This window comes from Lipophrys pholis, assembly GCF_963383615.2.
Source record: "Lipophrys pholis genome assembly, chromosome: 7".
Taxonomy (NCBI): Eukaryota; Metazoa; Chordata; class Actinopteri; order Blenniiformes; family Blenniidae; genus Lipophrys; species Lipophrys pholis.
In genome coordinates, this window is record NC_137638.1 from 22,677,991 (window position 1) to 22,694,468 (window position 16,478).

At 43.4% G+C, this 16,478-nt stretch overlaps 1 protein-coding gene across 1 annotated transcript; it reads left to right on the top strand.

Moving 5' to 3' along the window:
- Nucleotides 1-808: 808 nt before the first annotated feature.
- got1l1 (glutamic-oxaloacetic transaminase 1 like 1) lies at nt 809-7,648 on the top strand (the record flags this gene model as incomplete). Its single annotated transcript, XM_080466577.1, has 8 exons — nt 809-983; nt 3,214-3,395; nt 3,636-3,759; nt 4,942-5,159; nt 5,274-5,424; nt 6,179-6,344; nt 6,610-6,752; nt 7,509-7,648. The coding sequence occupies 8 exons, from the start codon at nt 809-811 to the stop codon at nt 7,646-7,648; spliced, it is 1,299 nt and encodes a 432-aa protein (XP_080322703.1).
- Between the last annotated feature and the right edge of the window lie 8,830 nt (nt 7,649-16,478).

Genomic DNA, 16,478 nt, shown 5'->3' on the forward strand with positions numbered 1-16,478 from the left:
AACATCTTTATTCATGTGTTAATTGATTGTTTTAAGTTATTTTTTTGACTACCTCTTGCGTTTTCCTACACATTATACATCCAGATCTCTGAGGTCCTCAGGGAAAGGTTCAGTCAGTGTTTCCAAAGTCATGAAGCAAACAAGGTGAAGCAGCTTTTAGTTCCTATGCTCCTCACCTGTGGAAAAAAACTTATTGAAAAAATATGGACTGCTGACACACTCAGAACTTATAAAACTGTCCTTTGCTCAGGCTTTTACTTTATTTTTTGTCATTTGTCTGTCTTTATTAATTGTTTCTTTTAATGGTGTCACAATCTTAATCACTTGAGATTCTTAATCACCTTGTTTTAATGTATTTCCATGTAAAGCACTGAGCTGTCTTGTGTCTAAATGCTGCTATAAACAAATCTGTCTGGCCTATTATGGTGTGTTCTCAGTTCACAGATTTTATGGCAATGTTACTTATTAAATATTCTCAGTGTGAAGAAGTCTGTGCTGCACTGCTTGTGTGAAACGTGGTGTACTAAAATAAGTAAAGCACGCTTGATTGATGGAGTTAATATTTGTCCAAGTGTCTTCCAGTGCCAGCACTGCAGCAGTGATCGGCCACCAAGCAGAACTCGTCATAACACCTGCTTGTTCAGTGAATGGAAAAAAGTAAACTCACCAGAGAGAAGGGCATTAAAGGAGGGACAACAGTCCCGTCACCGGTGTTGCCATGGCTACAGCATCCCGTCCAAATACGTGCCGTCGTCTGGCAACAGTGTCCAAACAAAAGGCTGCGTTGATTAGTCCGACTGAGTTCAGGATGAGCCGAGCCAACAGCGGACCTGATGGAAAGCGGGTCATCCAGCGTGGAGACGCGGGAGGTCATCTGTCCGTATTTACTGGTCCCCACACCGCGGCGGAGAGCCCGCAAACAAGGCTGCTGTCCGCCTTCAAGAAGCACCTGCAGGCCGGGAAAGTGAACCTGGCAGGCAGAGGTGAGTTCTGCTCCTCTTTACCTGCGAACAAGACGAGGCGGAAGTTCCGCTCCCCCACCTGGTGAAGACGACAGACAATTATTTGATTTCATTCGTCTGGTTGTTGCGTTGTATTTTCACAAATACGTTTATTGCTCTGTTGTTTTTTTTGCAACTAGAGTCTCCACCCAAAATATACACAAGAAAAGAAGGGTAATTTTTCATCTGTTGTTTCTAAAAGAGTTATATTGAATTGATTACCAACAACAACAATAACAACAACAACGCCATGGCTCTTTTTTTCCTCACTGGTCATCATTTTCTAAATTGGATCTGTCTTTTGTACCACTTTGAGATTGTCTAATATTATTATTATTATTATTATTAATACTATTATTAGTTAACTGATCAGTTGTCATGGTCGGTGATAATTTCTTCTTTTTTTAAGATAAGAAAACAGAAACAACAAATGAACAAAAAGAACACAAGCATAAACAGATAAGATGAGTTACAAAAAGATGTGAAAAGACTGAAGAGTAAATAAGTAAGTTAAAGAAAAAACAAACAAAACAAAACACATACAAAAAACATTTTTTTTATTGATTTATTTATTTTTATTCACTTTTAAACATTCCAAAATGTATTCACATTTAATGAACGGCACAGTGGTGTTGTCAGTTGGATTTCCTCTCAGTATCACACTTCAAAAATATGCATTTGAGATTAATTGTTGACTCCAAAATGTCCAGTAGGTGTGAATGGAAAAAATTCCTTTCACACCTTCGGAAATGAGTGTTTACTGAAACAGCAGGTGAAGGGCCACACATGATTGGTTGAAATGTGACAACAAGTTCAAAAATAATTGCTGACACCTCAGACATCTCACAGATTCCTTTAAATCATCCACATCCGGCATGTGTGGCATGATTTTGTGTGGCATGTAAGGAAAAACTGCACAGATGGCCTGCATGGCGTCATTGTTATTGTTGAAGATCTAAAGCGAGGATAATGAACAGGGTACTGCTGTTATCAGAAGAGTTCAATGTGTGAGTGAAGCAGCAAAAGTGCAAATCATCCACATGATAAAAGCAACTCAGAATCCAGATTAAAAATGGTCCAGAGGTGTAAGATGCTAACCTCACAGGGGACGATTCAAGGTAAGAGTAGTTTTGAATTTTGTGTTAAATTTATTTTAAAATAAATTTAAGTCGTCACTTTTTAAAAACCAGTGCTCTATAATAAGAGACGATGAGGCACCAACTCAAAGCTGAACAAAGAGATTTCAAATGTCGAAACTTAAATTCAACTTAAATGCATTGAATTCAGGTTAAGGGTGAATTTGATGCCGATAACAGAGACCTGCTCACCACTGTGTTGCATCACCTCCTCTTCAAATCACCTCCTGAATAGAGCAGCTGTGGTCCTTAAGAAATCCTTTCATATCCTTGCATGACGGTGGATTTCAGTTGCTCAAAAGGTTAATGTCTTTCTGTATTTGTGTAATTCCAGTTGTTTAATTCCCTTGTTGTTGTACATGCCCATTGTCATGTGAACAAACCAAAACAAACAAAGATGAATACGACTTTGTTTTACAACAAAAGAAGAACAACGATTATTTTTGGTCTTTTCATAGTGAATTATTACACTAACATATAGACTCACTGAGGTTTCTTCGTGCTCTTGCTGATATGGTTTGATGGTGAGATAGCATACTAAACCTGGACAACAATATTCTTGTAAATCAATAACTATATATGCTGACCTTCAGTATTCGTGAACCAGCAGCTCGATGCGCTATGGAAACCAGGGACAGCGTGCTTGGACTCGATCATTGAGAAAGCAATTAAAAGACTGGAGGTTCTGTTTCCTTCCATCATAACAAGCAATTTGCTGCCTAGAACATGGAGTCAGCTGGAAGCTTGGCATGAAGATATAAGACAGTTTTGAAATAACAGCAAGAAAAATGAACCTCAAAATGGTCTCATTTTACACCTACTCATCTTATCTTTCCAATGGCACTGTACACTACATTTTCTTCTGAACAACACAGGAGTGCAAAAGACAATACATACATGGGTACTTCTTACCTCTTTGAAAAAAAACAAACAAACAAAAAAAAGAACGTTACAGAAAATGTACATTTTGTATTTTGGAGACATTCTTGCACCATCTCTGTGAAGATTTTCACTTCATCTTGGTGTTTAAGTTTAATACAGTTGTGAAGTTTCTTTTTGACTTCTCTCATTTACAGAGTACTTCAGCGAGGACGGAAAGACGTACCAACCGGATCTTGTTGGAAAAATAAAGCAACAGTTAAACAATGACCCCACATTCCATCCTGAGTATCCATCTTCTCTTGGCCTGCGAGAGTTTACCCGGCAAGCCACAGAGGTCACTTTGGGAAAGAGTTCTCCATCTGTACTAGAGAACCGGGTAACCATTGGTGTTCATATAAACTACGTCTCATTGCAGTGTATATGTTATATATTTACATTTAATTTCACTGTCAAACAAACGGAGAGACACGACATAATCATCATTTCATTAATAACTCAGTCAATCACTTACACTGAGAGACGCCGAGCAATAGATCAACTTAATACAACATCAGCACTCAGTGGGATTAATAACTCGGGTAATAATATGACTGTAGGAATACTTGATGATTTGCAGGTGTTCGGTGTACAAACGCCCTGTTTCATCGCTGCAGTGCGTCTTGGAGCGGAACTATTGAAGCACCGGTGTGACGTCAGTGCTGCTTGGTGCGGGCCTGTTTACCTCTCATCTCCCTGTGATGGTAAATAAAATGTAACTTCCTATAAACAACAGTTAAAACTAGAACATCGAGAGTTCATACTGCTACTCTCAAAGAACATCAATTAGGCATGATTTAGTTTAAGATCCAAGTGTAATAGCGGTAAGTGTATGGAGCTACTTCTCATGTATTCAGCCATCTATCCATCCAGTCGTAGATGCTTAGTTTTTGCATATGAAAAAAGAGAACACACAACATCCGGTTGTCTCGCAGCTTCTTTTGGCTCGTCCTTGGGATGTTCTTGCAATTCATGTCGCTATGACATGAACATGATTTTTAAGAATTCGGAAGGAAAAAATTGTTTTTTAAGGAAACAGTCTCAAGGACCATGTACGAGTGGAATGTGGCAGTAAGACAGAATCCTTAGAGGAATGAGAGAATCCTTTGCACCACCCACATACAGTATTTGTACCTCATATTCACGGATGTTAAATATTTGCTAAAGAATAGATGGTAAAGAAAAGAAAAGCATCGATGTGGAGGCTATAAATCATTCGCGTTATACACATTGCTGAAACTCTACAATGGGGATAATATACATGGTGTCAACAGAATAGTGAAATAGAGTTTGAGTGAGGCAGCAAAAGTCCATGAAATGAGACACAAATAACAGCTTTAAGAACAGAGTATGTGCAAAGCAGCTTCACGGATTATATACATTTAGTGTTCTGTATAAAAGTGAACATATAGTCCACAGGCTGAAGACACGTATGAACAGAACATGAAACTGTTTATGAAACGCCTCACATTTCCTGAGGACTCTTCAAAACTTGAATCTAAAAAAGTCAACAAAAACAAAAGCTTTCTTGGAAGAAGAAACTTTAAACTTCAGGTTTGATTGTGTACAAAATGTGCAACAGCTTTAAAGTAAATCATTGCACCTGAAAAACAAAGCGCCTGGCATGCTTTATTTGACACAATGATGTAAACACAAGGAAGGAATTGGACATTGAAACACACATTTATTTAGTAGAACACGGAGGCAGACGGCCGTTTATGCGTTGACAAACTAAATCAACAAAGATTCAGACATATCAGACAGTTTCCACCCCATTTATTTCAATAAATGAAATTGTGTTTTCATTACCTTTAGCAATGTTGGAATGAGCTTCATGATTTTCCACATCTGATCTATGTGGTTTTTCATCTTGATCCTGGCTGCAGGCTCACTGGCCGGAGTCTTCCAGGCAGCAGGAATCCAGGACATCCGCCGATATTGTTACTGGGATGACAGGCAGAGGGGAGTTTGTTTGGAGAGGCTCCTGGAGGATTTGGAGAAAGCCCCCGAGCAAAGTGCTGTCGTTCTCTCAGTATCTGCCCACTACCCGACTGGAGCAGACCTCTCTCTGAGCCAGTGGGCTGTGATTACACAACTCTTCATGGTAACTGACATCTTGCTTTATGCTCCTCAACAAAAGGCGAAAAAGAGTTTTTATCTGTCGTCCTTCACTCCCACTTGGTTCATCATTTGCTCTGTTGCCACTTTGTTTCTACAGAGGCGCAGACTGCTGCCGTTCCTGCTGCTGCCTGCTCAGGGTCTCTGCTATGGGGACTTACAGCGGGACGCTTGGCCTGTGCAGTACTGCGAATCGCAGGGACTGGAGCTCTTCTGTGCTCAGTCCTTTTCCCATTGTTTTGGACTATATGGTGAGGGGAAAAAAAAGAAAAGCCAAGGATAAAGTATGTGTGTTCCATTGTCAAATAGAGTTTATGTGACATCGTTGATAGTGAATCAACACACCGTACAGCACGTACAAGAAGTACAGAATGTCAGTGTTGACTCAGTATTCTTCTGAAACTGTGTATTCACTTCCATTTCAAATGTCATGGATGTGAAGAAAAAGAAATGTGATTGTATTAGTTTGTGGGGTCTTTTGCTACTTTTTGACTTCCCACTTCATTTTTTCAATTATTTCCAACAAATATTTGGGAGCTTGTTGTCCTTTTTTGCTTTGTATCAGCACCGGGTCTCCAAGGAGAGACAATTCAGAAGAAAGGAATGCAGTGTTTTATTGGACAATGACGCAAATGATGGCAGTAGAAGATGGTAGAACTGAGAAATGTGTGTGTTTGCTGTAAGATTGAAGGTGTGCACAGTTTTCAATGCGGGTCTGTTACAGCAAACCAGATTTCAGTGAGGGTGTCATCACGAAGCTCTGCAGAAATCCTGTTATTATTATTAGTCAGGTGTGTTAAAGCAAGGACAAGTTGAAACCATTCAGGACTTTGTATTCATCTACAGCAGAGGCAGTCGTTTCTGGAGGTCAGGCTCAATGTGAATGAACAGATCTTTCTTTAGAGCCTCACGTACTTTTCTTCTCTGCCTCTGACGTGGTGAAATCTTCCTTGATGTCAGATTATTGATCACGGTCGTGCATTTGTGTCTTCGTTCCTTCCCCAGGTGAGGCCGTCGGACACTTGCTGTACATTTTGAAACAAAACTCCCTCCTGTTATCGGTAAAGTCCCAAGCTGACCAGATAGTGAGCTCGCTGTGGTCCCAGCCGTCTGTGGGAGGAGCACACGTCGTCGCCACGGTGCTCAGCAACTCAGCCCACCTTGCCGAATGGTGAGGTAGTTCTCATTTGAACGAGCTGTCTGGTTTGTAGAGAATGTGGCTAGAATGCCCGATTTGCTACTAGACGTCTTCAGTCATGCTGGACTGTGCCTCTGAGAGGTGAACTGGCTGTGTCAAAGGTATTTGATGCATTAAACAAAAAAAACAATGGGCTTTTACAAAATCCACCTTTCCCTGGTGAATTTTCTTGATTTACTGGTTTTGAATTAGATATCTTTTTGATTTCCTGAGTAATGCTGCCTGTTGTGATCCGCAGGCAGGGGGAGGTCAAGCACATGGTTGAGAGATGCATGCTGATCCGAGCCCTTCTGAGAGAGAAGCTGAGGCTTTTGGGGACTCCAGGTTGCTGGGACCACCTGACTCAGCAACGCGGGCTCTTCAGTTGTACTGGCTTGAATGGTGAGAAGCATTGCACTGCAGTTTTGCACTAGGATTCTTGCTGTCTATTTCCTTAAAGCTGGGCAACTTTAAATATTTTTGTGACCACAAAAATTTCTACCTCACTCGCTGAGAGCCAAATTATGATGGATCACTTCTATAAATGTTTATGAGAAGTGGGTCAAATAATTAAAAAAATTCAAATGTAAGTATGATAAGTCAAAGTTAATCAAAAAGGATGCATTTGATCATTTTCAGCTTCAAATAAAATTCCAATTGGTAAATTAGTAGGAGGTTCAAATGTGCTTGAAATGACCATTATTAACCTGTAAAATAAATTTTTCGGAAACACAGTATTCAGAAATCTTGTTTTTGGTTGCTTTAGTACAAACTATTCTTATGACATTAACAGAATGTCTCCATTTTGTATCTCCATGAACTGTTTCTGTTTTGGGCATTGTATTTTAATGTATGTGTCTGCCTCATTTCTCAAGCTTTTGTCAGCATAACACAGCCGTGGTGTCCATTCCTGTTCCTCAGGGCTACTGTCCTGCATGTGTTTGATGTCTTGCTGCCCAAGACAGCTAAATTTAATAAATGTTTCATCATCAAAGTCTGCAGGAAACCTGATAACAAGCTGCCCTTTGCAGTCAGTGTCGTTGGAGTAGAGACACCGAGATTGGACCTCTTTGAAATAAAGAGCAAGCCTTGTGATATTGTCAATAATATTTTCACTTAAATACGTACGTGTTTTTTCTTCTTTTATGTCAAATGTAGATCATCAAGTAGAATTCCTGTCAAATACCAGACACGTGTACCTGCTCCCAAGTGGCTGCCTAAACATGAGCGCAATCAACGGCCGCAACCTGGATTATGTCGCAGAGTCCATTCTTCTGGCCCTGACCACTTCACTCTAACCATGTGACCTTCGATCAAGATGTAAAATCAGAGCCGGAGAGGCTTTTCAGTCTGACTGGGGCATGCTGAGCCTGAACATGTCATATTCCATGCTGAAATGTTCAGTTTCACGTTAGCTGCAGCCACTGAAAGGTCAATGTTATACAGAATATTGTCACACAATGACTTTCAAAGTACTGGTGTTTAAAGATAACCAGGCTGTTATCTCTTTGCTAATATTGCAGAATTGCGTATTCTTTTGTCTGTGGTATACAGGAACACAGCATTGCTCTCCAGAATTAGTCTTATATTTACATAGTTAAACTTTATATGTGAAATTTGAACATCTTCATACAAAACCACTAGCTAATATGAATATGGTGTTCCTCAAGGTTGTATACTAAGCCCGTTACTGTTTTGAGTGGACGTGTTTCAGCTTTACAATACAATTCAAAAGCATGGCATAAGTTACCATAGTAATCCAGATGACACTGCGATTTATCCATAGAACCTAACAATACATTACATAAACGAACAATATATCTGGCTGACTTTTCTGAAGATTAAATGAGGATAGAACAGACATTTTTGTATGTCTGTAATGTCAGTAATGAAAATGACAGTGAAAAGATTAAGGAGTTGGTAAGTTTGGCTCTGCAATCAAAAAAGGATTACACCAAGGCTTGGTGTAATTTTAGACTCAAATTTGAATTTGAAATCATGCAAACAGATTTTGCACAGCTGGATTATTGGAATGCTTTACTTATTAGATTCACCCCCAAAATTATAATTAATGCACTACAACTGGTTCAAACTCACTGATACAAAGGAGAACATAAGTCTGTTTTTTAGCTTGACTGTACTGGCTGCATATCTCTTTTAGAATTTATACAATATTTTATAGATTAGCACATTCATACTTTTCTCACTGCCTGACTTAATATCTTTCAAACAGCACTTTAAGTTCAGCTAGTGGTGCTTCATCAAATGTTCCTTTCAACACAGAAAGATTGAACAAGCTGCATTCCATCCATCCATCCATCCATTTTCTCCCACTTGTCCATTTCCGGGTCGCAGGGGTGGCAGTCTGAGCACCATCACCCAGATCACATTGCAGCGATTAAGACCCTTTCCTGCCGGTGGTGAGCCCACGGGAAGTGCTGCATTCCGTTTTTATGAAAATATAGAATTTTCTTTACCAATTTATCTGCCAGGCACCATTCTGTTACCGGCTGAAAAAAGCAGTTTGAAACACTCTCTTAAGCACGTTTCTATTTACAGACCCCTCATATTATATTTTAGATTGATTATAAATCTTTTTTATGATTATTTTTTTCTGTATATATTTTTCACCTTGTTGGTTTACAGATGTTATTAGATCTTTTTATTTATTTGTTTTGTGAATTGTGAAGCTGTATTTTATGTAAGAAAGGTGTGATATAAATAAAGTTATCATGCCATTTGTGGAGATGTGCTATGGTAAAAGTAACGTAAAGCAAAGTAGTGAAGTTGAACCTGCCAAGAAATGTATTGACGTATTTACGTTGGGTGGGTGGTTTAGTAGATTTCCAATGAATCCACATTAAGACATGCGAAGGACATAAATTGCAGCATCACATGCACCACAGGAAACACTCCAGTTAATGCAACACCTCGGTCTCGGACAATTTGTTTACTAGAAATAGTAGGAAATGTTTAAAAGATGGCCAATCAGAATCTCGGGTCGCTCCGAAGCAAATGGTTCGTCAAAGCTTCATCCTGGTGACAGCAGGTGGCAGCTTAACTAATCCTAGGAACATTTGCCTGCCTGCTTCTTCAAGAAGCAAACTGTAATAACTCAAGTCTAACGGATGTAGAATGGATTATTGAAAGGGTACACTGTTTCATCAGATATTCCGTAACAAAGCCTTCAGTCCACTGCGCTGTCAATTTAGTCAAGTGGCCATTTCCTAGATTGAATTTTATAGTTTGCATATCATGTTTGGCTGTAGAGAGTCCTACTACAGAAAAATAATTAAGTAACATGCATAGACCAGAGGGAGGCTCAATCCTTCCCACCATGGTAGTAAGTGGAATTTTATTCTATTGATTGTCCATTGATGATGTCACAATGGTGTATTGGTTTACACTCTTGAATCTGAGCAGGACATAAGACTTTCATCATGGAGTTTGCGTATCGTTTCCTGTGTCTGTGTGGTTTTTCTTCCAGCTACTCCAGCTTCAGCCCACAATCCAAAAACACACTGGCCGGTCGGTGTTAATGTGTGATGTCTCTGCTGTGGGTCTGATTCTCTTTGCTGGCACTTCTGATGGACAGGAAACCCTTTTGCCAATGTCAGCTGGCATCAGCCGCAGCCCCTGCAATCCTGACTTGGATGAAGCAGAGAAAATAGAAGAACTCAGTTCATGCCGTCCTTCAGTTTTTGTAACCTAGTTTTTCAGTGTAGCTGTGCTGTAAACTGAAAAGAGCACATACTACCTTGTACCTTTGTATGAAGAACTTTGTCTGAGACTGGTGACCGTTGGAAAGAAAAACCTTCAATAAGCCCCTATATGTTGTGCCTCCCCTCTAGCTTTATGAGTTTGTTTAAAGTGTGTGCATCTGCAAAAATAAAATTCAAAAAGCTCTCCAATATATTTCTAGTGTGTGCTGTGCAGATCTCAACTGCCTTTAAGGATGGCTTCAAATAAAATCCCATTCAAGATCTTTTCATTTTTTTCAAAACAAGTCTGATGTATTCTGTGACTTAATATGCCCATAATTAACCTTTATGGATTTAAAAAATAGGTTTTAGGTTGTTTTGTTTTGTTTTTTTACATTATCAATGATTATGACAAAAGCATGTTCTGTCTTTCAAAAACAAAAAAAATATTACTATGAGCTAAATTTTCTGGAGAGTTTAACAACATTTGTTTTATTTTTACTGATATTTTAGATCTTACCTGTAAAACAGTCAGAATAATGTTATGTCTGAGTATATCCTTTCGACTCTACTTAGCAAAACATCAAAATAATCGGAGTGGATTATACAACAAATTATTGTTCGTCTGCAAACCCCACCGAGTAAAGCTCTCCTCACTCAGGCTTGTGTGTGTGTGTCAGTAATGGAGCAATACAGAAATGAATGTTATTTTCTGATTTCCCGAAAGAAAAATACACTTTTTTCTGGACAACACTGGCCTTTTATCTACCTAACTTTATACCTGAGAAAGCTCTCTTTTCATTTGTGAGGCATGCCATTATTGCCACTGTATGCTGTTTAGCTCTGAGAAGCAGGTTGTGACCAGGTATTTAATGGAGCTGGTGTGCTCGCTCCTTTCATTCCTCTGACCCTGCGAGCACAGCAAGCGTAATCAGCATGCTCCATCATAGGGAGTCAGAGCCATTAGGTCCCATCTGAACTTCTTTGATTTGCATCTGAAAATGCTTGAATGTGCATAACCGCTGAAGATATTTGCTCATATCAGAGGTTTGAGGTTTTGTTTACACATGGCCTAATATAGCGCATGTGGTTATCCTCACATATATCGAATAAAGAGGATTTTCAATGAGGCAAAGGTTGCTGGAATCTAAAATAACTGACATACATTCAGGGACTTCCGAGGGAAACAATCCTCGCCTCATGTTCCCGCAATGTGGCAACAGTGCTAACCTCTATATCACTGTGCATTACACATTTCCATCCATCCTTCCATCCATCCATTTTCCATACCACTTAAATCTGTGCAGGTTCACGGAGCTGTCAGAGACACAACCACACACACTCACAATCACACCTATAGGGGCAATTTGGGGTCAACAATTAACAAGACATGGCTGTTTTTGGACCGTGAGAGGAAACTCATGCACACGCGGGGAGAACATGCAAACCACACACAGAAAGGCCCCAGACCTTCTTGCTGTGAGGAGAGAGCACCAACCATTGCTCCGCAATGCAGCCAAGCACACATTATGCCTTATATTTTGAAATCATCAGATACAAGTATCCAAGGATAGTTCTGTACCATGTTCTTTAAAGACTTTTTGAATGACAGGTTTGCAAAAATCCTAATACATTTGACTGCTGTCAAGTCAGGGTTCTAAAGGCTGCAGCTCATCACAGTCTTACAACGGGGAGTCAGTTGATCATCCATGCATACTGCCACCTGCAGGGAAATTAAAATCAACACTTTACTTGAACTATCGCGGTGGGGGAGTTTGAGTACCCGAATGATCCTAGGAGCTACGTTGTCGGGGGGCTTGCCCCCCAGTAGGGTCTCCCAAGGCAAACTGGTCCTAGGTGACGAGTCAGACCAAAAGCAGTTCAACAAGCCCCCTATGAAAATACAACAAAAGAGGAAAGTGACGTCGCCCGGCGAGGCGCAGCCGGGGCCTCACCCTGGAGCCAGGCCTGGGGTTGGGGCTCGCATGCGAGCGCCTGGTGGCCGGGCCTTTGCCCGCGGGGCCCGGCTGGGCCCAGCCCGAAGGGATGACGCGGGTCCCTCCTCTTCCTCCTGTGAGCTCACCACCCACAGAGGCAACCGTAGGGGTTGGGTGCAATGTGGATTGGGTGGCAGTCGACGGCAGGGGCCTCGACGACCTGATCCCCGGACACGGAACCTAGCTTTTGGGACATGGAACGTCACCTCGCTGGGGGGGAAGGAGCCTGAGCTTGTGCGGGAGGTAGAGAGATACCGGCTGGATATAGTCGGGCTCACCTCCACCCACAGCTTGGACTCTGGAACCCAGCTCCTTGACAGGGGCTGGACACTCCACTTCTCTGGAGTTGCCCGCGGTGAGAGGCGGCGGGCTGGCGTGGGCTTGCTTATTGCCCCACAGCTCAGCCGCCATGTGTTGGAGTTCACCCCAGTGAGCGAGAGGGTCGCGTCCCTACGCCTTCGGGTAGGGGACAGGTCTCTGACTGTTGTCTCGGCCTACGGACCGAACAGCAGTACAGAGTACCCGACCTTCTTGAAGTCCCTGGGAGGGGTGCTGGATAGTGCTCCAACTGGGGACTCCATTGTTCTATTGGGGGACTTCAATGCCCACGTGGGCAACGACAGTGTGACCTGGAAAGGGGTGATTGGGAGGAACGGCCTCCCTCATCTGAACCCGAGCGGTGTTCTGTTATTGGACTTCTGTGCTAGTCACAGTTTGGCCATAACGAACACCATGTTCGAGCACAGGGGTGTCCATAAGTGCACTTGGCACCAGGACACCTTAGGCTGGAGGTCGATGATAGACTTTGTGGTCGTGTCATCTGATCTCCGGCCACGTGTCTTGGACACTCGGGTGAAGAGAGGGGCAGAGCTGTCAACTGATCACCACCTGGTGGTGAGTTGGATGCGCTGGACGGGGAGAAAGCCGGACAGACTCGGCAGGCCCAAACGTGTCACGAGGGTCTGTTGGGAACGCCTGGCCGAGCCCTCTGTCCGCGCAGTCTTCAACTCCCACCTCCGGGAGAACTTCTCACGGATTCCGGGGGAGGTTGGAGACATTGAGTCCGAGTGGACTATGTTCACCACCTCCATTGTTGAAGCTGCTACTCGGAGCTGTGGTCGCAGGGTCTCTGGTGCCTGTCGTGGCGGCAACCCCCGAACCCGGTGGTGGACACCGGAAGTAAGGGATGTCGTCAAGCTGAAGAAGGAGTCCTATCGGGCGCTGTTAGCTCATAGGACTCCTGAGGCAGCTGACGGGTACCGGCAGGCCAGGCGGGCCGCAGCCCGGGCCGTGGTGGAGGCAAAAACTCGGGCCTGGGAGGAGTTCGGGGAGGCCATGGAGGAGGACTATCGGTCGGCCCCGAGGAAATTCTGGCAAACCGTCCGGCGCCTCAGGAGGGGGAAGCAGTTTTTCACCAACACCGTTTACAGTGGAGGTGGGGAGCTGTTGACCTCAACTGGAGATGTCGTCGGGCGGTGGAAGGAATACTTCGAGGACCTCCTCAATCCCACCATCACGTCTTCCGCTGAGGAAGCAGAGGCTGGGTTCTCAGAGGTAGACTCGTTCATTACCCGGGCTGAAGTCACCGAGGTAGTTGCTAAGCTCCTCGGTGGCAAGGCACCGGGAGTGGATGAGATTCGCCCTGAGTTCCTTAAGTCTCTGGATGTGCAGGGACTGTCGTGGCTGACACGTCTCTGCAACATTGCGTGGCGGTCGGGGACAGTGCCTCTGGAGTGGCAGACCGGGGTGGTGGTCCCTCTTTTTAAGAATGGGGATTGGAGGGTGTGTTCCAACTACAGGGGGATCACACTCCTCAGCCTCCCTGGGAAAGTTTATTCCAGGGTACTGGAGAGGAGGATCCGGCCGTTAGTCGAACCTCGGATCCAAGAGGAACAATGCGGTTTTCGTCCAGGTCGTGGAACACTGGACCAGCTCTATACCCTCCACCGGCTACTCGAGGGTTCATGGGAGTTCGCCCAATCAGTACACATGTGTTTTGTGGACCTGGAGAAGGCATTCGACTGTGTCCCTCGGGACGTCCTGTGGGGGGTGCTCCGGGAGTATGGAGTCCGGGACCCCTTGCTAAGGGCTGTCCGGTCCCTGTACACCCGGAGCAGGAGTTTGGTTCGCATTGCCGGCAGTAAGTCGGACCTGTCCCCAGTGCACGTTGGCCTCCGGCAGGGCTGTCCTTTGTCACCGGTTCTGTTCATAACTTTTATGGACAGAATTTCTAGGCACAGCCAGGGACCGGAGGGGGTCTGGTTTGGGGACCACAGGATCTCGTCTCTGCTTTTTGCAGACGATGTGGTCCTGGTGGCTTCATCAAACCTGGACCTTCAGCGTGCACTGTCGCGGTTCGCAGCCGAGTGTGACGCAACTGGGATGAGGATCAGCACCTCTAAATCCGAGGCCATGGTTCTCGACCGGAAAAAGGTGGCTTGCCCCCTTCAGGTCGGTGGAGAGCCCTTGTCCCAAGTGGAGGAGTTCAAGTATCTCGGGGTCTTGTTCACGAGTGGGGGGAAGATGGAGCGTGAGATCGACAGGCGGATCGGTGCAGCGTCTGCAGTTATGCGGTCGCTGTATCGGTCCGTCGTGGTGAAGAAGGAGCTAAGCCAAAAGGCGAGGCTCTCGATTTACCAGTCAATCTTCGTTCCTACCCTCACCTATGGTCATGAGCTTTGGGTCATGACCGAAAGAACGAGATCCCGGATACAAGCGGCTGAAATGAGTTTCCTCCGTAGAGTGGCTGGGCGCACCCTTAGAGATAGGGTGAGGAGCTCAGTCACCAGGGAGGAGCTCGGAGTAGAGCCGCTGCTCCTCCGCATCGAGAGGAGCCAGCTGAGGTGGCTCGGGCATCTGTTTCGGATGCCCCATGGACGCCTCCCTCGGGAGGTGTTCCGGGCATGTCCCTCCGGTAGGAGGCCTCGGGGCAGACCTAGGACACGCTGGAGAGACTATGTCTTTCGGCTGGCCTGGGAATGCCTCGGGGTCCCACCGGAGAAGCTGGAGGACGTGTCTGGGGCGAGGGAAGTCTGGGCTTCCTTGCTTAGACTGCTGCCCCCGCGACCTGGCCCCGGATAAGCGGAAGAAAATGGATGGATGGATGGACTTTACTTAATCTTTAGATTGCGGAAGAAAGTTGGTGCGCCCACACTACCAGCCAATTACAATCATGTTCAATCTAAATACATAACTTTATCCAGTCTGTGTTCATGGTATAGTGTGATTACAGACATGTGGATAAACGATTTTCTGGTTTGGGACACAATTAAAACTGACAACTGAGTATTTTTGCATGTAACTGCCTCATCATTGTTTTATGAATGTTACTACGTCCACCTGTAGAAAAAGCTAACACAGAGACAAACAACCAGTCGCAGACACATCAAGAACTATTGGAAACTCATTGAACTCCCCGGTTGACCTGACAGGAGTGTTGGTTCCACAGAGGCACAGGGAGCACATGCAGACTCCAAACAAAGTTTAAACCAGACTTATTTTGACGTGAGGCAAGAGTGGAAACCAGTTTCGCTGTATTACCCCTCAACATGTTTCAATAGGGCTTTTTTTGTTTCTTTGTTTTCATCCTATGAACACACTTTAATTATTCATAACTTTAAAAGGTTTCAGAATTATATTGAATAAAGAGTTGCATACAGCTTATAGCCATTGAAAGTGGAACCTTTTAAAGGCATTCCATGAGTCAATTTTTGCTTGAGACTTTTAAGATCATAACAGTAAAAAAACAACAAAATCAACATTACATGACATTTATTTTTCATAAAACTTGTAGAAAAAGTATCAAATTGAATAAAATCCCATATTGTGTCAACTTTCAATGACATATTTCTCACTGGATTGGTAAAAAAAAACGTATCTAACATTTACATATACTGTACATCAATGCATTGTGTTGTACTTCAGTGGTTGCTGAACATGTCTACCATATTGTGAATTTTCTATTTCTTTTTTTGCATCCTGTGATTAAATATGGATTCACAACCTTCAGATCTTGTTCATGGACTGGGAGAAAGAGGTGCTGCTTCAAAGCAAAACACAGCAGTGTTTTTGTTCATGAGAAGCATGAAGTCTCATGTTTTGTCATTATCTACTCGAATTCCAGAAATTCTCCCCAAGCAGCCCCTATTTCATTAAATGATCACTTGGCTAAAGAGGGGGTCAATATGAGCATTGTTAGGCAACATGTTTGGATAATTTGGAACCGTCATTAAGAAAAAAGGCTCAATATTTCAGTTAAGACATATTTCAACACAACTTTAATTATGCGACAACCACAATAAGTTACTCATTTATATCCAGTACTGTCATGTTGGACTTCTCACAAAGTCTCTGAAAGCTGGCAGTCCGCCAGTGGATTCTGATTGAAAATCTTTCTGCTACTAAGACGTGGAAGCATGAGATCAGCGTTC